Raw genomic sequence first — 26,369 nt, 5'->3', positions numbered from 1 at the left:
ATTTGTCTTGCTAAATCATCATTCCCTTTCCCTAGTGACTTTCTTTTCATTGCATTTTTAAAAGAAATCTAAAATTGTTTAACTTGACAGGTCAGCCGTGTTCAAAATATGCGTGTGTTGCGTTTCAAATGGTCTTTTAAAGTTCTTCTTTGTGACTGATCAAGGTGTATTCAACATCTGGAGAAGAATGGCTTTAGCCTTTGTAAAGAGACACAGCTTTTCTTAACTCATGAATTGGCCTCCTAAATTTTCAGAATTTTGTCCCCTAGATCCGTGATTCCAATGGCAACTATGAGGCCTTTATGAACATTATTAAATTAAGTGACAACGTGGGCGAGCTCGAAGCAGTCAGGGAAAAGGCTGCTGAGGAATTGCAGTATCTCCGATCCCTGGACACTGCAGGTGATGGTGAGTATGTGGCTGCTCGTTAACGTGTCTGAGTATTAGACTCTTGGGTTCCCACAGACTTGGGATGGTATCTCAGGAAGCATCCCATACCGAGTGTGAGGGATGCTAAATCACGTGGCAGCCACACACACACCTCTGCTTCTTGTTCTGTGAAAGTCAGTAGCACTTGCCTAGAAGCTGTCCATTAATTGGTATCACCTGCGACAACTATGGTGTGGAGGAGAGAGCTTTGTTGTGATTATCTAATGATTATCCTCAACTGCATCAAGTTGTGCTTTATCAAGCAAATGAGCTAATCCAGAGAAGGAGGTTGGACTGGCTGGTGATGGAGCCTTTCTTGGGCCTTCTGGATGACCCCCCAAAAAACCAAGAACAATGGCTGCCTACCACTTTGTGTGATGTGGCAGAGCAGGGAAAGGCAGATGTCAGCTTGCTTCCCTTGGACCTTCAAGGAGCACCAGCAGTCTGCTCAGGCACACAGATGGGGGTGAGGGCAGGGAGATTGCTGACTCTGGCCACGTTGGCTGCTTGAACAATAGCCATTCAGCCAGCTTCCATGTTCCAGAAGTCTGAACACAGTAGGAAGAGAGATGGTATCTCTTGCAGCGGGCCTCCTACTGTGACCAGGAGATCAGAGATGTGCGTAGCCTGAAAGGATCTGTCTGAAGGTAGCAACAGCAGAAAGCTCTCCCGAGAAAACCCCAGGGATAATTCAGAATTCCCCAGTGGCATTAGAAACCCACAGGGGAGGCCTTGGAAACCCCGAGGTATGTACAGTAGCCCCTGTGGCATGGGAGCACTCAGCCTGGAACAGTGCGAGTACACAAGGGCTCCAGGGTCCCTAGTGTTTCTGATCTGAGATGCCAAAGAGGGACCCGGTCCCATCTCTCTGAATCTTAGAGATCCAAGGTGACCACACCATGGAAGGTGGAGTGGCCCGGGAGCCCAGGACAGTTCTCGTCGAGACTCATCACATCACCCAAAAGCACAGAACTTTTGGCCCCAGCACAAAGGCCCAAATTAGGAATCACAGCTACAGAGTCAGTATTGAAATTATCGTAGATATCTAGATGGCCAGAAAAACCTTCCCATGAGAAAGTCATTCTATAACAACTGTGATTGGAAATGCAAAGAAAACAATTACTACATAAATGCCTAGAAGAATTCAAGCAAGAGATGAAAAAGAATTAAATAAAAACTCTAGAAGAAAGATAATAAATAGCAAGAATCATTGGACTCCTGAAAACCGTGAGTTTTTTAAAAAGCTGGGAAATTATATTTTAAGAAATCATAAGTGAAAATTGAAAAATCCAGAATTCCAGCTTAAAAGAAACAAAAAAAGAAAGTACCAGCGACCCCCAGTCAGGAAGCTTTTGCTATAAATAAGAGGAGAGCTGGGAAAGCAGTTTTCCAAGAGGCAAAAGGGAGAGCTGATCACTAAGAATATTTTACCCTGGAAAGCTGAGCATAATCCTACTTGAAAAACAATGAACCTCTAACGGGATCAAAGACTTTTGAGTATTTCTCATGAAAAGACTAGAACAATAGGACCTTGGAACCGCATACACAAGAGGAGAGAAACTTATGAAGGCACATTCGTTCATGCGTGGCATTAGAGGTAACTGTCTGATGAGGCAGGGCCATCATTCTCACTGGGCAAGAAGAAAATGTTTCCTGAGAACCCTAATGTCTTCAAGGATATTGAGGAGACTGGTTCTTTTCTGAGGCTTTAAGGGGGAGGAAGAAGAGACTAAACGGTGACATTCCTCATGGTTGGGCTGCCGGAGAAGAATATAGAAAGGTGATGTAAGGGGTAGGTGGGACGGATATCAGATGAACCTCACTCTTGTGCAGAAATGACAGACTGTGTAGCATACATGAGTAGTGGGTGCAGTCAGAGCATTTTCATATTTTCTCCGTCTTTGCTTAGTCCATCTGTGTAGGCTCAGAGATGATGAGTGGTGGGAGTGATTCCATTCTGAGGCTTGGCTGGATGTAATTGGTGATACAGTGAGAGGGTTGGGGCTGCAAGAGAGTGGGATAGTGTGGAGCCGAAGTGGAAAAGGTGCACACAAGGGCCGTATCATCTGGGGAAAGCCAGGTTTCAGAGAGAGTTAGTAGTAGCCTGAAGGAGTAGAAGAAAGTGTTTAAAATGAAGGCCTAACAGTGGAATGGCCGGGTAGACTTTGGGTGAACTTTAAGGAGGGTTAAGGGAAGGCAATGAGGAATTAGACGGTGGTGGGTGTTGAGTATGGTGTGGAGGGTCTATAGGACTTCAGAGGCGTTGGGATGTGAAGGAGTGTGACCCGTTTTGGACATGTTGAGTTTAAGATGTCTTGGGGACAGCCAGCTCAAGATGCCCAGTAGGAAGCCAGAGATGCAGGTCAGTAGAGTGGTTAGCCTGGATAAGTCGACTTGAGAATTATCAGCGCAGAGATAATCACTGAGTCTTATTGAAATAAGATGAACCTCAGTCCTATGAAAGAAGGAATGAATGAGTGGCCAAGGATGGTGGTGGCCAAAACTTCCTTTTCTGGGTCATCAGTGCCTGTGGTTGTAGCTTCTGCAGGAGCCATTGTTCTTTAGGCTGAATCTCCCTGGAGTGGCTTCCTAGGAGGATGGCCAAATCTTACCACTCCTGTGGCTCTTGGGCTCAAGGCCCTGAAAGGACATGGTGGTCAAGAGAGTGGTGGGAGTTTGACCAGCCCAGCACATGCTGCCTCCTCTCGCTCCCTCAAGGGGTCCTGGTGTGGCTGCTTTGCAGGTGGCAGTTCGCTAATAGCTGGTGGGCATGGTTGCATAGGAATTGCTTCCATGACTTAAAAAAAAATTCCTTTCTTATCTGAAACAAAGAAGGGTTGAACACATTCACATGCATGTACACACATGCACACAATGCACATCACACACCACACACATCTCACAATGCACATATACATGTCACCCACCCACTCACACACATCACACACATGTCATACATACCCACTGACACTAAACACATACATACCACATACAAACCACCTATACACATGAACATGTGTCACATGCACATCACATACCCACTCTCACACATATAGACATCACAAATGTCACACACACATTTAGATGTGTATGTGAATCAAACTCAAGAGGGAAACAAGCAGGGTTGGGCAGAGAAGTGTTCAGAGGGAGAATAATGCTGAGAGGAAAAGAAACATCCAGGTCCTTGAAAGGACTATGGGGGGAAAAGAAAAACAAAGAAGTAGAATTCTAAGGGTGTCCCCAGTTGGGAAAGAACTGAATGAATTGTGCTCCGGGATTGCAATGGAATATCATTGTTCCCTAGGAAATAGTAAGACAACTTTGCAATCCTATGGAATGTGAGCTAATGCAAAGGGAAAAGAACTTAGAAAACAGTTTGTACAAGAACAGCACTGTAAAGAAAAACATTTTAAAAGACTTCAGATCTCTAATCAAATGCAAAGACCAGCCATGTCTCCAGAGGACCTGTGGTGAAGCTTGTCATTCACCTCCTGGCAGTGGAGGTGGATTCAAGCCCCTTTGACATGACCCCTGTGGGGATTCATTTTGATTCACTTTAATTGGGAGGATTCAAGGGGACTGGCAAACTCCACAGTGTCCACTGGATTGGAAAAAGCCAGTTTGCATCCCAGTCCTAAAGAAGGACAGTGCCAAGGAGTGTGCAGATTACTAAACAGTTGTACTCATTTCACATGCCAGTAAGGTGATGCTTAAGATTCTGCAAACTAGGTAGGCTTCAGCAATATGTAAATCGAGAATGAGCAGAAGAGCAGGCAAAGGAACTAGAGACCAAATTGCCAACATTGGCTGGATTGTGGAGAAAGCAAGGGAGTTCCAGAGAAACTTCTGCTTTTGCTTCATGGACTGCACTCAAGCCTTTGACTGGGTGGATCCCAACAAAATGTGGCAATTCCTCAAAGAGATGGGACGACCAGATCATCTTCCTTGTCTCCTGAGGAACCTCTATGTGGGCCAAGAAGCAACAGTTAGAACTGAACATGGAACAGCTGATTGGTTTAAAATTGGAAAAGGATTATGACAAGGCTGTATACTGTCACCTTATTTATTTAACTTATATACAGAATACATCATGTGAAACGCCAGGCTGGGTAAATCAGGAGCTGGGATTAAGGTTGCCGAGAGAAATATCACCAATCTCAGCTATGCAGATGACACCACTCTGACGGCAAAAAGGGAAGAAAAGTTAAGAGGCCTCTTGATGAGGGTGAAAGAGGAGAGGGTAAAAGCTGACTTGAAACTTAACATCAAAAAAGTTAAGATCATGGCCTCTGGTCCCATCAATTCCTGGCAAATAAAGGAAGAAAAAAATGGAAGCAGTGGAAGATTTTATATTCTTGGGCTCAAAGAATACTGCAGACAGTGACTATAGCCATGAAATTAAAAGACGTTTGCGTCTTGGAAGGAAAGCTATGGCAAACCTGGGCAGCATATACTAAAAATCAGAGACATCACATTGATGACAAAGGTCTGTAGAGTCGAAGCCATGGTTTCTCTAGTAGCAGTGTATGTCTGTGAGAATTGTACTCTAAGGAAAGCTGAGCAGCACCGCAGCATCAGTGCTTTCCAGTTGTGGTGCTGGAGAAGACTTGTGAAAATCCCTTGGACAGCAAGGAGATCAAGTCAGCGAAAACTTTAAAAAAAATTAATTCAGGCTATTGACTTGAAGGTCAGATACTGAAGCTGAAGCTTAGCGACTTTGTCCATGCAATAAGAACATGGGAATCATTAGAAAAGAACCGAATGTTGGGAAGCATTGAAAGGAAAAGGGGACGGCAGAGGCCGAGATGGAGAGGATCTTGGAAGCAAGGAATGTGAGCTGGGACAGACTCGGAGAGAGAGTAGAGGATGGAGGAGGACCTGCTGGCTGTAGTCCGTGGGGTCACAACTGAACAGCAGACAGTTGTGATGTCAAGGAGCAAAGATCCTCGGTATATTTTGTAGAATGCTCAGAAAAGAATAGAAGGAAGGTAAGAAAGCAGCACAGACAAGCCTGGCAGCTTTGCTGAATGCAAGCTGAGTAAAATGGCAATTCATGGTTTCCTATACATTTCTCTTTGGTATTTTTCTGTTCAGAAAATGCCCTTTTTGGTGTTTAAATTCAGAGTAAAAATAAAAGACACAAAGAAATCACTCACAGCCCGGGGAGTCTCTGGGGGCCTCATAAATAAAAATAGGAACATGAATGAAAGCAGCAGCACGTCCATTGAACAAACACTAATTTCTTCTTGGTCACCTCACCGAGATGGTCATCTCCTTCAAGAAAAGGAGCAATTGTGACTTCTCTGTTCTTGTAACCTCCCTTTGGCCTGACTTAGTGCCTGGCATTCATTCATCAATTACATGTGCAAGTGCATGGCTCTACTCAGTGGAGGAAGGGTCCCTTCTGACTGAATAGTGATGGGAGCTGGGAGCTGCGTTCTCCTGACCAAAACCAAGTTGTGAGAGCGCTCCCCAAGGCTCCTGATCTGTTCACATCGGGGTATACCTAGCAGAAGCCAAACGTGGGGTTATCCCTATTTTCATTTCTGCCCGTCCTTCAGCCTTCATAAAATGAGCCATTTTTGTTTTTCATAGCAGTAGGTGGGATTTTGTTTAATATACTACTAGAATTTTTATATGTATGCATATATATTATACACATCTATTAGATATGCATGGTATATGTTATGTTTTTGCCATGTATCATGATATATTTTATTTTCTGATAATAAGCAGATGAACTGTTGGAAATAGAAGAATATGATTTTCACTGTTACCCACAGGAGTGATAATATCAGAACGAGTACAGATTTATTTAAATTGCCACATTTTATCATTCAAATTTTACCTTTCATTGAAATAAAAAGGAGGGTTTTTTGTTGCTAAATTAGAGTGTTTACATATTGAAATATTATATAGATGGCATGTACTTAACAGTCTCTAATGTATATTTATTGTGTTTATTTTTAGACATCAACACTATCAAAAATCAAATTAATAGTTTATTATTTGTAAAGAAAGTATGTGACTCCAGAATACAGAGATTGCAGTCAGGCAAAGTAAGTAATGTGGTTTTGAATCAGTGTTTAATTGTGAATAATTAGATTTAACTGAAACATCAGAAGAAAATTGAATTTGGTTTAATACTTTCTAAAAGACCGTTAATTGTATCATTTTTCCCTTCTGGGCTTGCCCCTATGTAGGCAAAAATGTTCAAATATCGCATAATGACACTGATGCACAGATGAAGGAAGCATCACCTGCAAGTCGCCCTCATTGCCAGTGACTTCACTTTGGCTTTTTGTTGGTCCGACTCTTAATCTTTTAATGCCCAATGTCCATTTCTCTGGTACATTTCCTCTTCTCTGAGAGAGCTCACGGCTGGATCAGGGAGACAAGATGCCACTAAGATACAGACGGGTACATGAGAGAATCATGGGGGGGGGGTGGCATGGAAGACTCCTTGCAGAAAGTGGGCCTTTAGCTGAGGCTTAAAAGAAGCCAGGAGGAGGAGATGAGGATGGAGAAAATCCCAGACATGGGGGCCTGCGACTCAGGTGACCAATGTATACGGACGGGAGTCAGGCATCAGAAGACTGGCGGGGGAGGGGCAGGGGACGGAGGGCTTTAAAAACCAAGCGGAGGAGTTTTTGTTTGATCCTGCCTTCACAGGAAACCCCTGGAGCTCATGGAGTACGGGGGTGACGCGCTCAGACTCGAGTTTTCAGAAGATCCATTTGGCAGTTACATGGAGGTTGATTTGGGGAGACCAGCAGAGTAACTTACGGGAGGGCTGTGCTTTGTACAAGGGGACTTTGGGCCCTAAACCAATGGGTTTATCAGAAACCTCATCATGTCAAGTGAAAAACACGTGAAGAAGCTGGGTGCTAGATGTTCAAGACAACTGTATTTAGATTGACTTCTTATTTCTTCTTGTTCAATCATTCCAGTAGTGTTTGATTCTCCATGAGCCCATTTGGGGTTTTCTTAGCAAAGATATGGGAGTGCTTCGCCATTTCCTTCTCTAGCTCATTTTACAGATGAGGCAAACAGTTAAGTGACTTGCCCAGGGTCACATAGCTGGTAAATGACTGAGGCTGGATTTGAACTAAGATCTTCTTGACTCTAGACTCAGCACTCTATGTCACTTAGCTGTCTCTTATTTATAGGGAAAAGTTAAGCAAGAATCAAAGGTGCAAACAAAGGAGCTAAGTTTAAATTAAAATTTTCCTTAATTCTTTAAAAAATTTATTTGGTCTTCCCTGCACCCTTAATTCAGTGTCTTAGTGTTTTCCAAGAAAGAAGGACAAACAACAACAATTCAGTGTCTATGTGTGATTTATATACTAACCTAATTCGGCAAAACATTGAAGTGTGGAAGATGGAGAAGAGAAGATGGTGGTGGTTGTGGAGATGGTTCTCAGCATTGGCCATCTCTGATGGATTCTCTCTTTCTTGTTCCATGGAAGTCAAAAGAGGAACAGAAATGACCAATTGTGTGGCTCTCTATGCCCCCAGGGCCCACCTCCCTTATGCTTTGGTTTGTAAGCCAAGGAGTCAAGTTGCAGGGTGTGTTTTCGAAACAAAAGGATTGTTTGGGAGCAAAGCAGACTCCTTATGGCTTTAGGTGTCTAAATTCCTTTGTTCTGCATCATGTTTCAGACATGATTCCCTGTTGCCTTTGAGATATTCCTGATTTATGGGCCATGGGGTGTGGTAGCTTCCAGAAGACCAAGTCCCTTTTCAGTTGTCTTTTATAAGAGGAAAACAAACACTCCTGTACCTAGAGTTTGAGAGACATGAGACCAGAAGGTCCTGCCTTCAGTCCTTGCTGATTGCCTGATCTTGGGCAAGGCCTTTTCACACCAGGATTTCTTATTTGTAAAATGGGAAGAGGAACATCAATAATACATAGGATAGGATATCATGGGTAGAGGGAACTATTGGGTGAGGTCATTCCCTCCACCAGTGAAAGCAGCCCTGAGAAGGGGAGTCACAAAGCCAGCAAGTCTCCTTGTCTTTGAGGACAGCTCTTTTTGTTCATTACCCTGTACTTCCTCCAGTAAAAGTCTCCTTTAAAACAGTGGAATAAGGAGGCTTCTGGTAGGGTGAGCACTATTGGATGTGAGTTGTTATGGAAAGGGTTTGGCTTTTGCCCTTCTCTGGCTGCACTGCCACTGGAGGAATACCCACTAAGACTCAGACTCCTTGATGGCATCTCCCTGAAGAACCATCTTTTATTGTAGTTGCGTATCCATGCCTTTTGTGGATAAGGTGGGAAACTGCTTTGTCCTTTTGTGTCTTGCTCATTTCCTGTTGAGATGATCTTCAAATCAGAAGAGTATTGAGAGAGAATTTGTAACCTTTCACTTGTCTTTCCAGGAAATAGACACTGTGAAACTGGCTGCACACTTTGGGAAACTTTGCACAGTCCCCTTGGACAGCATTCTTGTAGACAATGTTGCACTACAGTTTTTCATGGGTAGGTAAAACTTTACATGAAAAAAAGGTTGCTCTTTAAGGTATTAAAGAAGTAGAAACTGTATCCCACATTCTTCATGTTGCCAGCAGGAACTTGTGGAGTTTGTTCCACATTTTCAAGATCAAATTCTCAAATCCTTGCTGACACCAGAGCTTGGTACAGTTTTCAAAGTCATGTAAACCTTAGATGCTCCTGGTGAAGAGGTTCCTTGACCCAATTCAGATTGATGGCTTCCCTGCCACTTAAAGACTTAAGGGCCAGCTGGAAGCTCAGACTTCCTGTACCCCAGGCTTGATTTCTGTCCACATTGTCGTGCTGCCCTTTATTCTTTGAGAGTGGGATCTTTGTGACCAGAGCATTTGTACTGCTAAAACAAGCTTGTCAAACACTTTTAGCCATGCTGTATTGTGAAAACGGTAAATTTTTTAAAAAAATGAATAAAAATTATTTTTTAGGTCTTAATTGAAATCCTGGTATTACACAGTGACTGGTCCTCAAAGGACAACCTTTCTGTTGATTCCATATTCTCCTGAGTATTTCCTCACTATTCCTCTAAATGCTGAGTTCTGCTGGATTAGTCATGAGGCAGCCAGTGGCTGGTGGCATAGCTAGTGGCAAAGCCTGCCTGCTCCATTGGCATCTGACACCAAGGAGAATCTCACACCATCACATGACAAATAGAGGCTGGCCACCTCTGATGATTGTACTCTCTGTGGTCAGTCTTTGGGGGCCAGAAGCCTTGCCTGAGCGCTTTCCTTGGACCTTGGGCCTTGGGCCCTGGGCATGGGTGCCAAGGAGGCTGGCTGCCTTGTAGGTTTTGAAGAGGTTCTTTTTTTAAAAAGAGTCCCATGTTCCTCTCTTTTCAATTTCCTGTGACTTAGCAGAATAGGGTGCCAAATAAATGATTTTAAGGAGCCTGGGATTTCTGCCTGTTAGATTACATGCAGCAGACTGGAGGCCAAGCTCATCTCTTCTTCTGGATGACGGTAGAGGGGTACCGGGTGACAGCCCAGCAGCAGCTGGAGGTGCTGCTGAGCCGCCAGAAAGATGGCAGACATCAGACCAACCAAACAAAAGGCCTCCTGAGAGCCGCCGCTGTTGGGATTTACGAGCAGTACTTGTCTGAAAAGGTAGAGACGCGCTTCAGCGCAATTTTTATCCTATTCTTTGCCACACGTCAGGGACTGTCTGATCTAATTTCTGAGTAATGTTAGGCAGTTGGAGTTTTCTTAAGAAAATATCATTAGGGAGATTTTCACTTCTTCAGATCAGATAGTTGTTAATTCTTTAAAATATTGAAAACCTGTGCTATTAGTAAATACAGTATTTGGCCTCATGCTCTCGAAAATCAAAGCTTGATTTTAATGCTTAAAAATGTATATTTAAAAAATTCATAATCTTTAAAAAATTTCTTGAATTTTCTCAATTCCTGCACATTTTGATTCAGTTGGAAAATTGAATGGTTTTAAGTTATGATTTTTACAAATGATTTTAATCAGAATTCCCATTCTCTTTTATAAAGGATTAATTTAGAGTGAAGTAGTATAATGGAGGGTTTTTTTTTTCCCTTGAGCTGGTCACAGTGAAAGTTTTTCCATAAAAAGATAAAATAACCTGATCTCATTTCCTCAACTCCTCTTTCCAGTATGGTATTTTCCATATCATTGAAGCCTTTTGGCCTGTGTTTGGGATTGCTGCAAGACTGCTTTGGTACAACACTGTAGGGCACAGCCCAGGTGGTGGTTTGGACCCAGTCCCCCCTGATGTGCATCTCTAAGGTGTTCTGGTGCTCAGGCTGATGATGCCTTCTTGAGGTGGGCAAGTTTGCCCTGTGTGGCCATTGTGGGTCTGTTCTGTCCTTTAGCCTTAGGTTTGAGCCAAGAACTGCCTAACAAGCTGGCCCAATGTTTTTCCTACTCCCACGTTTCTTTTCCTCTTCATCAGGGCTCCAGAACTTCCTTGTTTATCAAGTGTGGGCAGCCTGTTTTATTTGAGGCTGCCCCGTGACTGTGAGCCATACAACACCCCAGAAGAATATTGGTATCCAAAACAAGCCATTGTTTCTAGTAAAAGTTCAGGGTCATTACAATAACCTTACATAATTTCCTAAAGGCAATCGAAGCTGTCTTCCTCCTGCTGTTCACATCTTGACCCAGCTTATAGCTACCCCTGATGTCTTGACTGATGAATGAGCTTATGTCAGAGTCTAAATGAGAGGTTTTCTTTTTTCCGCTCTTTGTGTCCTAAATGGGTCCTCAGAGTGACTGGAGCTCCCACAATGTCATCTGAGTGACCTCAAGATCTCTTGGGATCATCCCCCTTTTGCTATTTTATCCTCAAAAGACCTTGAAAATAGAGCTTTTGGTGCTCTCAACATGGCGTCCAATTTTGTTGTCACCAACACTTTTCATTTTCGCAAGAACTGATGACTATAGCAGGAATGATAACAGTAAGAATAACTACAGTCGCTTTTATGTAGCACCGTTTACTCTTGAGTTAGCTCAGTATGGTGGTTTCTCTGTTGGTGATGGTGAGAGAGAAATCTCAGTAGATCTTGTCCACTTTCTTCTGATGTCTTCTTAAAGCTGATCCATGTATGGGATCACGTGAGATGATCTCAGAGGGCCAAGCTGTACTAGCTGATGCCATTTCCCTTTTGGTTCATAAGACACTGAAAACAAAGGTAGTTAATTATACTCTTACTGCTTCAGTTAATTTTCCTTCTCTCAGTGTTGAATGTGCTGAGGAAGCCATAACTGTTCAGGAGTGACAGGTTCTTGAGGGAATAAGAGTGAGCAGGGGCCTCTTTGGGCCTCTTTGGTTGTTGGCTTGTGAATTTCAAGAAAAGCCCAGTGGCCCCAGTAGGGCTCCTACTTTAGGCTCCTTTGGCTGGGACCCCCTGACTGTCGGGCTGTCTGTGTTTTGTTTCCAATAGGCATCACCAAGAGTTCACATTGATGACTACTTGGTAGCCAAGTTGGCGGATACGCTGAATCATGAGGATCCAACACCTGAGATTTTTGATGACATCCAAAGGAAGGTATTTCAGAACAAGTAGATTCTTTGTTTAGAGTAAACAGGGCTTTTATTTATTTTATTTGGGCTTTTCTAGGGTTTTTACAGAAAACAAGGCAGTTAAGTACAGGGGGTTCCAGTGCTTCTGAAAAGCTGGCCTGTTTGTTGTATTTAATTGATTGTATTCATTTTGGGGCTAGGAAGGTACTGCTACGTTGCAACATATCCTTGTGGTCAGCTTTCTGGGCCCTTGTCTTCAGTCCTGCCTTTCACTCAGGAGTCTCTGCACCCGGGGGTTGGGCGAGGAGGGAAGGCATTCCAGGCGTGGGAGCGATGGCAGATGATGCTGATAACTGGCATTTGTCCAAAGCTCTGAGGCCTGCAAAGGGTTTTACAAATATTGTCTCGTTTGGGGTGGGGAGAGGTGCCAGTACTATCCTCGCATGACCGATGAGGAAACTGAGGCAGAACGAGGGAAGGGATGTGCCCAGGTTCACCCAGCTGTTCAGTGTCTGAAGGCAGATAGGTGTTCCCTGCACTGTGGGGTCCCCTAGCGGCCTAGCCTGGAAGTCGCTGAGGGAATTCATGGTCAGTAGCCTGTGGAGCAAGCAGGAGGCTGCTGGGAGAGCCACGTTCTCTCGTTGCTCGTCTCTTAGTAAGGTTCGCTCACGGTGCTGTTCCTTCTTCCTCTAAGGTATATGATCTGATGCTGAGAGATGAGAGATTCTACCCATCCTTCAAACAGAATGTTCTCTATGTACGCATGCTGGCCGAGCTGGACATGCTGAAAGATCCCAGCTTCAGAGGCTCCGACGATGGCGACGGAGGTGAGAGGATGCCCATCTTCCACTTTAGGGAAATAGCAGCTTTTGCAGCAATCCAGTCTTTAAAACTGCGTCTGTGGTTGTAAATCTACAGAGAGCGTAGTCTCTGAATGCATTGCCTTAAAATGTCACCTTTTGTGAACTGTTGGACTCTAGGACCCTTTAAGTGGGATCCTGGGGCTCTGGAAATGAGGCTCTTCTGGGGCAGCTCGGTGGCACTGTGGATAAAGCTCTGGCTCTGGATTCAGGAGGACCTGAGTTCAAATCCAGCCTCAGACATTTGATACTCACTAGCTGTGAGACCCTGGGCAAGTCACTGAACCCTCATTGCCCTGCCAAAAAGGGAAAAGAGATGAGGCTATTCTGCACCATTAGGTAGAATCTTGCTAAACACTTGACCTGTTGTATTTTTTTTTCTTGCCCAGTAGGTAGTTTCTAAGGTCCTTTTTAGCTTATACTTCTAAATTATATTTCCAACTCCCATGTCCAGTTATGGTCTACAGTGCAGAGGTCACCTAGACTGCCGGGCTCATGGCACAGATGAGGAAGGTGAGGCTCAGAGGGGACATGAAGCCCAGGTGAGGCTCCAAATCTCCCAACTCTCCTTTTCTCCAGTGAGCCCCTGCACGTGGGGCACCACGCAGCCACGATGCTGCCGACAGGCAGGATCTTTCCTGAAAGGACGAGGCCTTATTTAGACCTTACTGTGGGGGAAAGAGGATGGAAGCAGGGTTGGGAGCGTGGCCGGCGCTTCCCCTGAGTAGAGGGGGCTGGAGCTGGATAAAAGGGAGGCTAGTGGGCCGCCGAGGCCCTTCTGCATGAGCACGCGAGAGAGCAAGGCTAATGCTCCAGGAGGGAAGCCCCCTGGCTTGGCTCAGCTCGGTCCCTCAGCAGAAGGCTCCAGGGGCCCCCGGGAGCCACGGAGAGTTGTAAGGGGGATGTGCCTGAACTCCTCGTCTGCCATCGACAGACCCCCCAGTGTCCCGGGTTTCTTCCCTGGGGATGGCGCCTAGAAAGAACATATGCACGCGCCAAGGAGTCAGGGGGTCCCCGTCTGATTTAGGCCGGATGTGATCTGTGTGGAGGACAGACCCTCGGAGGAATTGGTGTAAGTGAGCGTGTGCTCGGGGAGGCGCCGGGGCCGGACTCTGTTGGGTCAGTTCGGTCGGCACTTAGGAAGGGCCTCCTGCGCACCGGGAGGAGGAAGAGTGACAGCCCCTGCCCTCAGGAAGCTTACAGTCTAATGGGGGAAGGCAGTGTCCCCAAGGAAGCCGAACAGAGTGGGGATGCCGAGGTCTAATGTTGTGGGGGTGGGAGCCCAGGGAGGACAGTGCTGCCGTCATCTCCATTTTACAGGGAACAGAACAGGCCAGCTCACACAGCCAGGAAGTGTCTGAGGCAGGGCAGATTCTTCTGCATGAGAGTTTGGACTTGATCTGCTTCTCATCCACTCTCTCTCTCCAGTCTTCCCCTCACCTTGAGCTTTGCCAACCCAGGGAAACTTCTGCTCTGAGGCCTTCTGAGCATGGCCATTGTCAGAAGGACCGAGGCTGTTTTTCCTCAGTCATCCCTCGGCTGACGTGTGACTTCTCTTCCTTCTCCTCGCTCGCTCCCCTGCCCTATGGGGGTCACCACCTCCCTGCAGTCAGCTTGGAGAGAGGAATCGCTCCAGATGTGTTTGGTAGCAAATCTTCGCTGGTTGGGGCTCAGACTCTCCAGGGTTCACCCTTTGCTTGGCGCCCACAAAAGCGCGTGATCTGTTTGGCCCAGGCTCCTTCTCGTTTTGCAGCAGAGATGCTGAGAAGAGTCAGGCTGGCTGAGTGCCTAGCCCAGTCCTTGGCCCCTGGGAGGCGCATAATCAGTATTGCTGGAGTGCTCTTAAACTCTGGAGCATTAACACACACACACATACACACACACACACACACAAAAAAAAACCAAAAACAAAAACAAAAACTAGCTGGGGGCTTCTGGTTTAGATTACTTCAGTTCTGCCAAGGGCCCGGAGCTTGGTTTTGCTTGGTTTCCGTATTGCAGGGGAAGACGTAACAAAAGGCCCCCCAAGGGCTTAGCAGGTGCTAAGCGGGGTCTTGTGAAGCAGCACCCAGTCACGTTCTCCATTTGGGTGTTTGTGACACTCTTGTCATGTCACTTCCCAGACACTGAAGTCCCCTGTGTGTTTAGCCCCCTGAATTCCACTGTGGGCCATGTGGCAGTGGGACCATGGCCTGTCACCAAGCACAGAGATGCACAGGGTGTGCAAGATGAGAGGGGAAATGTGGGCTCAACTGCAGGGTGTTCACTTGAAAGTGAACACCCCAAGAGTCTCGCTGTCCTGGCCCCTCAGGAGCTGGGAGGTACGCATGGAAAGCCACCACATCACGATTGTGTTACCGGGGCTGGTCACTAACACAAATGAAACCCCTTCCTCTTCTCTAGGAGGGATTAATTAGGTTTTACTTTCAAGGAACATCCTGAGGAGTTTGTCTCCTTAGATCAGACTTGGATTCTGACTTATCATTGATTTATTTGAAAGTTTGGGGGGTTTTAAATAGCAACTCAAATTCTGCGTTTCCCAGAGTACTTTTCATAAGGTTCTTGAAATATTCCACAAAGTCGGGCTGCATGGAGAAGTGGGGAGAGGCCTGGCCCCAGACCCAAGAAGCCTTGAATTCCAGAGTCATCTCTGTTATAGACGGCAGGTCTCTCCTCTCGATGCTCTAGACCGGAGGCGTCCAAGGTACAGTGTGCAGCTTGAACCAGATTAAAATGGAATTGGGAAACACTGAACAAAATCAATAAAAATGCAGTGAAACATAGATGACCCGACATTTTAACACAGAGTCAGTATGCACCCCCAGAAATCCTTATGTATGATTTAGTGACCCCCATTCCTTTTTGGCTTTCACACCATTGCCCTTGCCAACTCTCAAAGGCTGGACGTGGCAGAAGAGGGGCTGGTCTGCATTATTGCTGTGCCCAGGAAGTCCCCGGTGCCCCGACTTCCAGAGTGTGAGTCAGGGTATGTGACGTTCGGAATGAGCCTGAGTTCCTGTGAAGTGAGAATTTGAAGCCTTGCATCGTTCGCTCCCTACCCGACATGGGGCGCACTTGACAAAGTAAATAAGTGATGTTGGTTTTAAGAAAGCAGCTATTAGTGCTGAGGAATCCAAGAAAGTGAGTGAGATCCTCGAGCCGCTCCACAACCATGGCAGTGAGTGTTAGGGTTTTCAACATGTTTTACAGATATATTTCATTGGGTCCTTGTAACAGCCCTGGGGAGTAAGTGCTGTCATCATTCCCTCTTTTAGAAGTGAGGAAGCTGAGGGAAGCTGAGGCAGAACTTAAATACTCGGCTAGGGTCACACAGCTAGTGAGTGTCTGTGGCTGCCTTTGAAATCAGGTCTTCCTAACTTCAGGCCCAGCCCTCTGACCACTGGGCCACCTTTGAGCCTTCTCATGAAATTTAACCTCCAGAATGCTTATTTTGATCCCCAAATGGCATTTATTGGTATATTTTTAAGTTAATCTCTAATTCTGATTGGGACAGAGTAATGCATTAATGTGTGAAATGGCACAAGACTTGAGCTCTTAGAAAGGTGGCCAAAGTCTTTGCAGGAAACCTCAGAGGGACAACATTGGAAATGTTTTTAGCTAGTTTCGTGCCAAGAATGAACAAATGGAAAGCACTGATACTGTATCAGTTACCGCAGATTGAGAAAGTGCCTACTTTGTGCAGGGCGCTCTGATAGGTGTGGGGGAGACGAGGACAGAAAAGAGATGGGAGCTACTTTCTGGGAGCTTACGTGGGGGAAAGGCCCCCGTCTGTACATTATGTGCACCCACACACACAATAGAGAAATAAATAAAAAGACTGTAGGGAGGAAAGGCCCTCGAAGTTGTGGGATCAGGCAGGGCTTCTTGTAGGAAGCACAGTCTACACACCTCCTAGACTGGAGATCAGTCTCTGTCCTTCCCCTGCCTCCCCCTCAGCCCAAGGCAATGGTTACTTAGAATTTTTCTTTACCTGATGATGCAAAAATGCCAGAGGACAGCAGAGATGATTTACCTTTGTGGTCCTTGGCATGATGTTGCCTGCCTGCCCACCCCAGACTGAGCCTCCATCACAGGCCAACTGCCCTCTGGTACCCAAGACTCCCTGCTCTTTGCTCCCTGTGGACATACACACATCATCTTTGAAATGTTGGGTTAGGAGGCCTCGGAGACTAAAGGATTTAGAGTTTGAGTGGATGCCCTGAGTTCATTTTTCTTTCGTGTTTTGTCATGTTTTAGCTGATGTGAATTTTATACCGAATGCATGAACCTTAGCTGAAACCACTGTTTAGAAAACATTTTCTGCATTCTAATTTGAGGTATATGTTTTTTTCCCCACAGAATCTTTTAATAGGTCCCCTACAGGGAGCATAAATTTGGTAAGTGTGATGGGTCCTTTTACTTCTATAGTAACCTCGAAAGGTTTAGGCAAATATATCATTTTGCTCTGTACGATCAAATGGTACACCCCAAGTCCTTTATTCTGCTAAATGATTATTAAATATTGAAACGTTGTAGTCTTTGTGAATTACAAATCAAAACAAGCGGAGGAATGAAAGAAAAAGATTTCAGTAAGGGCTTACTCTGCGCTAATCGCTGTGCAGTCACAGAGAACAAAGAACTTCCATTCTACTGTGGGAGACCCCCAAAAGAGGAATGGTTCCAGGAAGGGCATGGTGCTCTGGGAATTTCAGGATAGTGAGTTGGGCCAAAGAGGGCTTGGCTCACACACAACCTCTGGGATCAGGGGCAGATTTGACTCAATCTCGAGTCACGGTTCCTGAATGAGGGGAAGTGGGATGAGAGGAGGGGAAGAGAAAGGTCCCCAAGCATGGGCATGGTGGTTTGTGAGCCTGGAGAGATGCTGAGAGAGGCAGTAGTGAAATGAAGCAGGCTTGGGGCCTTTACTAGGAGGAAAATGTCATTTTGAACGGGCTTTCGTAAAAGCTGAGGGTGTTGACGTGCTTCGTCAGGGATTCCAGTTTCTGTTCCTGTTGAGCGTGTTTCCACCAAGTTTTCCCTCTGGTCAGAGTGCCAGCTGGTGCTGAGGTCAGTACTCTGTGTGTGTGGATACCTAAGAATGATTTCCTAGGTTCAGAGGACCTTTGACCTGGGGCCGGCAGGGGCTCAGAGCGTAGCTAGGCCGACCCTTCCTGCCTAGCCCAGCGCCCCCCCCCCCCCCCCCCCCCCAGCTAGTAAGCCTGAGCCCTGCCCGCCCTTTTCCAGTGGATATGGACACTGCGTTAAAGAAAATGAGTTGACTTGATTGAAGGTGTTTCATTTGACTCTCATACAATGTTTAAATCTTCCGTTCTTTCTCACAAGCAGTCATGGCCGTTTGTGTCCGTTCATCTTCATGTTAAATGATGACTGTTGAACTGCTCTCGTTGTTTTAGGGCTGTATGTGGCCAGTGTTAAAGCCCCTCTCTACCAGGAACTCATTTTCTCAAACGTACATCATCTAGACAGATGGCTTCGTGTCTTTGACAGTTGCCAGTCAGCACCTCCTTTGTGTTTCTACTCAAGTTGCAGCCTTGTACCAACTGCATTGTCAGCACTGGGTCATTTCGGTCAAGAGATTCTGGCATTTACCCTCTCCCTCTTCCTCTCTGCCCATCCTTGCCTTCTTTGGTTTCTGACTCAGTTGCACTGTGAGCTAATAGTGCCACTTCTTAGCTTGTCAGATACAGTTTAACGTGCCATTTCTCGCTCGGTGGAGGGGCTGATTTCTGCATCTGCCTTGGTGTTTTTCCTGACTGCTGGAACATAGTCATCATCCTGATGCTCATCACACTTGCAGCCCTGCTTTTAAAAGGAAATAACCCCCAATATGTAGAGTAGGTGTTTGCAGAGATGGGCAGCGCTCTAAAGAAAGCGGTTTCCAAACCCAGAAAAATGTTTTGTTCTGCCTCAGTCCATCCTATTTGTTCCTCTTAGGTTGGTTGTGCTTACGCACATGTTGGAACTAGGGGGAGAGAATTTTGTCTGGCTTTGCTCTGTGTCTGAAATCACTTCCTACTCAAGTTTAATACGGCAGCTCCTTCCAAGCCCCATAGTCTCGGCATTGGAACGAGGCCTCGGGTGGGCACATTAGGGACCTGACAGGCCGGTCACTCTTTTCAGTCCCTACTTTGGAATTTTAGTACTTGGGCATGTTTGCCCATGATTACACGCGTCCAACACAAGTTAGAAATCCCAGCATTCCTCAGTGTGCTTGTTCACCACTGACCCGACATCAGTCCCGCTGTATTTCAGCATTCACCTAAGTGGGATTTCTTTTCCAAACTTGAATTTTTAGGTTTTTGTGGCATCTATGATTAGGAAAGCCCTCTTGAATTACATTATCTCAGTTGCCTAAAGGGGAAAAGGAAGATATCTGTATGTCCCCTGTGCATGTTCTGATTCCCTTATAATTCTACAAGTCATTTTATTGTGGCCTCACTAAAATATCTGCATTATTATAATTACCAGAAATTTGTGTGCACATTTAAAAACTACTTTAAAACATTTCTATGGACATTTTTTTTGGTATCACCTAAATTTTTCCTATATGCCTCCCCAAATCCATCCCTTATAACAGAGAATTTTTTTTTTTTTTTTAGTGAGGCAATTGGGGTTAAGTGACTTGCCCAGGGTCACACAGCTAGTAAGTGTTAAGTGTCTGAGGGCAGATTTGAACTCAGGTCCTCCTGACTCCAAGGCCAGTGCTCTATCCACTGCGCCACCTAGCTGCCCCAACAGAGAAAAATTTTAAAAAGAAAAGGGGGAACTTCATTAAAAGTCCTACTTTTTGTTATATTGTTGACTTAAGAGATCCATATAGCTTATATTTAATATGCCACTTTATTGCTTTAGCAGTTTCTGTGTGCCACAGCATAGGTTGCTAACATTTGAGATGTTGTTTCTGAGAGGAAGGATGATCATTGAGTTAGACTTTCCTATTTTATTTTGCTGGTAATTTATTGGATAGGAAAAGATGTATGGTAGGGTATGACATTAGTTTAGGAGGGGATATTATTTTCTTCAGTGATGTTTTTCACATATAAATACTTCACAAAACAAAAGGTATTTCTGTCTTCATTATGGGTCACAGCTTGACTTCCTCACATTTATTTTCCATTTTATGTTTTTGAAAGCCCTTCTGCATATATCACAGTAAGGTATCATAGAAAGGTATTATGCCCGTTTTATAGATAGGGAAACCAAGACTTCCTCAGCATCACACAAGGCATCGGTTGTGGGACTTAAGCTGCTCCTACATCTTCCAATTCCAAGATTGTCTATTCTTTTCTCCTACTCCAGAAGTTCTTAGCAACAATCACGGCAAATTATTACCTTTGGGGGGCGGCCAGGTGGTGCAGTGGATAAAGCACCAGCCCAGGAGTCAGGAGGACCCGAGTTCAGATTCGGCCTCAGACAGTTAACACCTACTAGCTTTGTGACCCTGGGCAAGTCACTTAACCCTCATTGCCTCCCCCCCCCCCCAAATTATTACCTTTGGCTTTACTATAATCAGTCTTTATTAGATATGTTTTTTTTTCAAAAAAAAAGAAAAGAAAATACTTGTCTCAGAGTTACAGAGCTGTTTGGTTTTAGCATGTCCAGGTCTACATCTCAGGGACAACCGCTGCTCTTTGGGTGATGCTGACAGTACCATGTTAAATTTCGGACACTTTTGAGATTGAAAGTAGCGAAAATAGGGGCAGCTAGATGGCGCAGTGGATAAAGTACCGGCCCTGGATTCAGGAGGACTTGAGTTCAAATCCAGCCTCAGACACATGACACTTACTAGCTGTGTGACCCTGGGCAAGTCACTTCACCCTCATTGCCCCACAAAAAAAAAAAAAAGAAAAGAAAACAAAGTGGCACAAATTGTGGCTGTGGACATCATTTCTGCAAATACCTCTTTTTTTCCTCTTAATAACCTCCCAAGCAGGCTTGGGAGTTGCTATTGCATTAAAAAAACTACCACTCTTTTCTCATTCAATTTTTTAATTTTTTCCTATCTGTTAAAAATCTTAATGAGAATTTCCCGGTTAAAGAGAATGTTCTGGATATTTCCATATTAAAATAATTAAAATATGTGAACTCTGGGGGCCCTCATTCCCAGATCCTCTCTGTCTTCCCTCTCAGCCCTTCATCTTGAAGATTTCCTCACAGTGTGCGACAGGGTGTGTGTGCATCTCTCTAGTGCCTGGGGGAGTGTGCTGCTCCTGGGCTGTGTGTCCTGGTTTGCTGATCTATAAAAGTCTTAGTGCCCTGCTTCCAGGGTCATTCTCTGGGGCCTTGCAGCCTTTTCTTTGGTGTTCCGCAGGCCTCTTGACCTCCCTGGATGCTCTCATGTCCTTGCTAAAATTCCATCTTCTGCAGGAAGCCCTTCCCAACTGCTCTGAACGCTAGTGCCATCTCTTGCTTCTTTCCACTGTAGCCTCTACCAAGCCTGGTTGTACCAATTTGCTTCCCTGTTGTCTCCCCCATTAGACTGAGCTCCTTCAGCACTTAGCACAGGGCCTCTGGCATAGAGCAAGCCCCGAATAAATGTCTGTTCTCACGTGGTAATGCTTTACGTAATTGCACGTGTATCACTGAGATCCGATGGCTTACTACCTCAGGGATGGAAGGAGGGATAAAATTTGGGGCTTAACACTTTAAATAAAAAGGTTTATCATTCAAAATAAATAAATGGATGTCTGTGGCTGCTTGTCCCTTCCCTTCTGAGGTACAGTATCAGAAACCAGCTGACGAGATGCTTAAAGAACCATCATAGGCATATTCAGAGGTCAAATAATCGGCAGGTGGGATGTTAGTGGGGCCCTAAAGGAAGCCAGGGGGGGCCAGGAGGCAGCTCGGGGAGGGAGAAGGTTCCCAGGGGGGAAGGGCAAAGTGCACCTGCAGACTCTGGCTCGTATTCATCACAGCCTGTTAGAACTTTTCGTGTTTCTTTTGTTATCGCTTTCAAGTCACCAGACTCAAATGTTGTTGAAAACAATAACTCATGTTCATTATAAAACCCATCCGTTACTTCAGTGTGATCCTACCTGCTAAACATGCGCACACACACACACAGTTTCTCGGTTATACTTCTCCGATTAACTTTACATTTCTTTTTCTGCAGTCTTTGGATGACCTTTCAAGTGTATCTTCTGATGACTCGGTGCAGCTCCATGCTTATATTTCTGATACCGGTAAGAACTTGGGTGTTTGGACATGGTCGCCCAACCCGCTTTCTCTTCTCCTTCGCGTTTTGCAGTGATGTTTCAGTGGCGTGAATTCATCATTCAGAGAATTGGACACACACTCTTTTCTTCCCCAAACCATCAAGTGTCCAGCCTTTTGTCCGTATTCAGTATTGATTTTAAGAATTCTGCTTGATGTCGCACGCTCTCCTTTGGCAATAGCATGCCTAGAGGCTTGGGCCTCAGTTTTCCAGGCCTGTTTTAAAGCATTTGAACATTAAGTATTCAAAGCACACAGGGCATGCTACTTTTCACCAAGAGAACTAAGTGTAGGCTGCTTTTTCTTCTCATGTCCTTGGTTCAGCCGATCTGTGCACACGAACCTCTATGGGAGATAAAACAACCCCTTGCATGCATCGGGCTGTCAACGTCAGGTAGAAATGGGCCTTCATGTATCTGCTGGTCAGTGGAAGCAGAGAGGCCTGGGAAAGACCGGCAGAGCCGTTATCTGGTTTCTTCCCTAGTCTTTCCAGAACATCTGTATTTTTCAGATCACTTTGAGAGGTCAAGAGATTTCTGTTCACGTTTTCTCTGAGTCTGTCACTTGTAAATATTTGTTTGACACCGCTTTTTCCTCACAGTACCTTGAAAGCTTGAAGGGCCTTTATAGAGATCACTCACTCCTTTCATTTTGCTGATGAACAAGCAGATTCTGAGAAGCATTAAAGGATATGTGGGATGCGCATGATTCAAGCTTTTGTTTCTTTATGAATGAGTGAAAGAAGAGTCATTAAGAGCTTGTTCTGTACCGAGCCTTGTGCTGGGTGCAGGGGGGCAGAGGGAAAAGTGCCACCAGCCCCTCCTGTGAGGGCCAAATTTAATACATGGAGAGTTAATTAGGTGACTCGATGAAATATTGGGGTCCTGAATTGCCTCTTTAGATATTTCTTCCAGGCCAATAAGAAAGGAGCCTTACAGCTTCTTTTCCACAAAAGGATCAGATTTTATTACTTGGGAATTAATTAAACAACAAAGGTGAAATTAATAAAAATCAAAGCTAAGGACATAGGGAAAAAGGAATACAGATAAATTCTCCTAGCTCTAACCTAAGTCTATACCATCCCCAGCTCATTTTCAATTAAGCTAATTCAAAGGAATGCAGGGCTTTTGTGTTCACTCACCACACCTGGGATGTCTGCTAGTTGCTTTCGCTGCCACCGGAAAGGGCAGAGGAAAGAGAAGAGAAGAGCCAGCGTTTCAGGAAGTGACTCAGCCTCCCCTCAGCGAGCATTCAATCTTCTTCCCCCAAAAGGGGAGGTCGTTCAAAAACTGCCTATGGAGAGGATTCTCTTTCTGGCCTCAGTAGCATATGTAACTTCAGGGTGGGCCAGGTATGGCCCCTCCCAAATGAGTCAGCTAAACTCCAATAATTTTTACCACACTCCTCAAAGAACCAGAGAAATTATCCAATTCAGGTGGGAGAGAAGATCTTAGAAGATGAGGAAAAAAACTTAGTAAGAGCCTGGGGTCTCCAGCACAATCAGCTGTTGGATGGGAGAAGCTGGAAAATATCTGAGGGTCAAGATGCCTGAAGCCATGAGTGACTCAAGCTCATCTTAGAACAACCAAAGGATGCTCAGTAGTCAAGACAGATTTATTAAGTGCCTACTATGTGTCAGGCATTGTGCTAAATGCTAGCTGGGGCTACATAAGTATCCCTAGGACTACTAAGAGGTAAAAGAAAGGACTAAAAGAAGGCCACTTGACTGAGTAAGAAGGACTGCATTAGTGACCACTGAGGCAAGACATTATCCAAGCACAATCTCAAGGACCTAAGTTAGACGTGGAGGCCTGGGGCTGAGCAAACAAAAGCTGTGATGGAGAACGGCTGGGGAGAAAATGTCAGGTGTCCCGGACCCCTGGGCTGCCAGGACAGGGGTGGCAGAGCTGGCAGCTGTTTCTGCAGGGGCTGATGCCCCAGGGCCTCCTCGGCAAAGGCAGTGAAAGGAGACGCAAGAAGGAAATTCTTGGCCCCAAACGCCCGGGCCCTGTCAGAGGGCTCCTCACCCAAAACAGGCAGGATGTCTTCCGTGGGAATGCCCCTCAGGGAGCAGCATGACGCCTGCTGGGCCTCTGGGGCCTTTCCGTGTGCCCGGGAGTGGACACCCCCTGGACATGCCTTCTGCCCCCTGAGAGAGCCCTGTTGAAGAAGGTTCGAGTTTTCCCTTCAGATCAGTCCCCGTCTAATAAAGATGAACTTCTTACCAGCTTCTTAAACTCTTTCTACTGGAGGTTAACTAGATTAAAATAACAGTTTTAACCGATGGCTACACTTTGTTAAGTCATTCCTCAGCCTTATCCTCTGCTTGCTAGGTGACTTAAAATCCTTAAGCCCCGATACTGTTATCTAAGTTTATGGCTCGTGGATAATCATCTTCATGTCAGCATGTTGACTAAGATCCCTCTTGAACCCTTGCTCAGGTTTCCTTTGGAGGGAAGTTCAGTTTCATTTGATCTTCTAATGAAATGAATAGGTTCACTATTAATTGGCATAGAAACAAGGATTGGGATTCTACCTAAACTGATTTCACAAATTGTTCTTTAATTGCAAAGTGATTTTTTTTCCTGTTAATATTGTGCAGTTTTTCTCACTTGGTTGCCCAGTGGAACACTCCAACTTTGATCATTCTGTTGTCTTGAGCAGATTTTTGTTTTAGGGATATATTCTTGGGAACCTCTGTTTTCCAGGGATCTGTGGAACTTAGCTTTTTTTTTTTTTTTTTACATGTTGTTTAAAACATGTACAGAGCATATGGAGTTTGGACATGAGCTCAGTGACCCTAGGCAAGTCACTTCACCTTTCTGTGCCTCAGTTTCCCCATCCAGAGTGGCTGTGAGGGTCAGATGAGCTTGCTTGTTCAGAGTTTTGACTTTACTGTATGAACAAGACAGACTCCCAGGGTGTGTCCAGACGACCGTGCCTCGGTGCAGGGATCTGGATGGCGAGGTCCTACTCACCCAGCCTGGCTCCAGGGTCATGGTCCAGCAGCAGACACTGTGCCATAGGAGAGTGGAGAATGCATTGACCCACTGGCACGTGTGCATGGGGAGATCATTTGGTTGTTCAAGGTGATTTAGCATCTTCTGGCCACAACAGAGAAGAGCAGAATGAAGATATTTGGGCAGATGGGGGACGAATGAGACCTGGGTGGTCCTAAAGACTCATCTCCTGGCCTGGTGATGGAAAGGACACCAGAAATAGACATGAACCAGATATGGGAGTCTTTGACAGACCAAGTGGTCAATGTAGGGAGATGGAGGTGCCTGGAATCGACCACGTTTCGCTTTCATTCTCATGGCTTCTTTTTCTCTATTTCTATGCTGAGAAAATTGGAATAAGGCAGAATTTGCAAATCTAAAATATATCAGTTAATCAGAAGCTGAAATTTTCAGTGAGAAACTACTCATAATCTTTTTTTTCCCTTGGCTGCTGAATGTGTCACGTGTAGTTGTGCCCAATTAGAATCTTAGTGTACCATGGATTTTTTTTTAATGGCTTGCAGCTAAAAAAGTCTTAGTTGTTATGATGAAACTATTAGAGGGACGAAATTGTGGACCTGCTCAGACAAACAGACATTTTAAGTAGATGGAGCCTTGACAGTAAGGCAGCCAACTTTGTTGTTGTTGTTGTTGTTGTTAAACTATATGACATTTTTGTGACAGGCTGAGCTTTGGGCCTGGTCCTAAGCACTAAAGAGATGTGGCATAGAAGGCCCCACCTCCAGCCGAGAGCCGCACGGGGTCTTCATCCCTTTGAGGAGGCACTTTGTGACTGTCTCCCTTTGCCCTGGGGAGTGACTGAGCTTGTTCTTATTTGTTCCCGTATTCTAGTGAGCACAGCTGGGAAGGGTCGAGTTCACTGTATTCTTTTAACTTTAGCATTTCTGCTCCTGCCCTCTTCTCCCTGGGACCCTTGTCCCCTACCACCACCACCCCCAAACTTTGGACTGAAATTCCCTTTAATTTGTCGTGAAGAGGAGGCAGTTTGGTATTTTGGGAAAACATGGAATTTGGTACTAGGACCTGGGTTCAGATCCTTGTTTTGCTACTTTTTACCCATCTGGCCTTGAACCCATCAGAAGATAAACCCATCACATGATGTCTCTGTTTCTTTTCTATAAAAAGAGGGGGTTGGGCTAGGTTCCCTCTGAGGTCCGTTACAGCTGTGAATCCTTTGTCCACTGTTTGACACAACATTTATTATGGATAATGTTCTCATCTCCTCAGGTCACATCATAACTTTTGGCACCTGTTTAACTTGGTTAATGTGGGCAAATTTTCTTTTTTGCCTCTTGAAGCCCTTGGGTTTTCTTTCTGTAACCGAAGCAA

General features: G+C 45.2%; 1 protein-coding gene across 2 annotated transcripts in view; it reads left to right on the top strand.

The window, feature by feature from the left end:
- The window catches only part of SNX13 (sorting nexin 13), a 125,570-nt gene that overhangs the window by 72,804 nt on the left and 26,397 nt on the right, over window positions 1-26,369 (top strand). For both annotated transcript variants that reach the window (XM_043966043.1, XM_043966041.1), the window contains exons 10-17: window positions 270-408; window positions 6,400-6,488; window positions 8,812-8,911; window positions 9,848-10,041; window positions 11,847-11,951; window positions 12,621-12,753; window positions 17,146-17,183; window positions 21,920-21,989. In XM_043966043.1, coding sequence (XP_043821978.1) covers window positions 270-408; window positions 6,400-6,488; window positions 8,812-8,911; window positions 9,848-10,041; window positions 11,847-11,951; window positions 12,621-12,753; window positions 17,146-17,183; window positions 21,920-21,989 — 868 coding nt within the window. The remainder of the gene's footprint in view (window positions 1-269; window positions 409-6,399; window positions 6,489-8,811; window positions 8,912-9,847; window positions 10,042-11,846; window positions 11,952-12,620; window positions 12,754-17,145; window positions 17,184-21,919; window positions 21,990-26,369) is intronic.

This window comes from Dromiciops gliroides, chromosome 5, assembly GCF_019393635.1.
Source record: "Dromiciops gliroides isolate mDroGli1 chromosome 5, mDroGli1.pri, whole genome shotgun sequence".
NCBI classification, from domain to species: Eukaryota; Metazoa; Chordata; class Mammalia; order Microbiotheria; family Microbiotheriidae; genus Dromiciops; species Dromiciops gliroides.
Note: the sequence above shows the minus strand (reverse complement) of the source record. Positions and strands in the feature narration are given on the sequence as shown.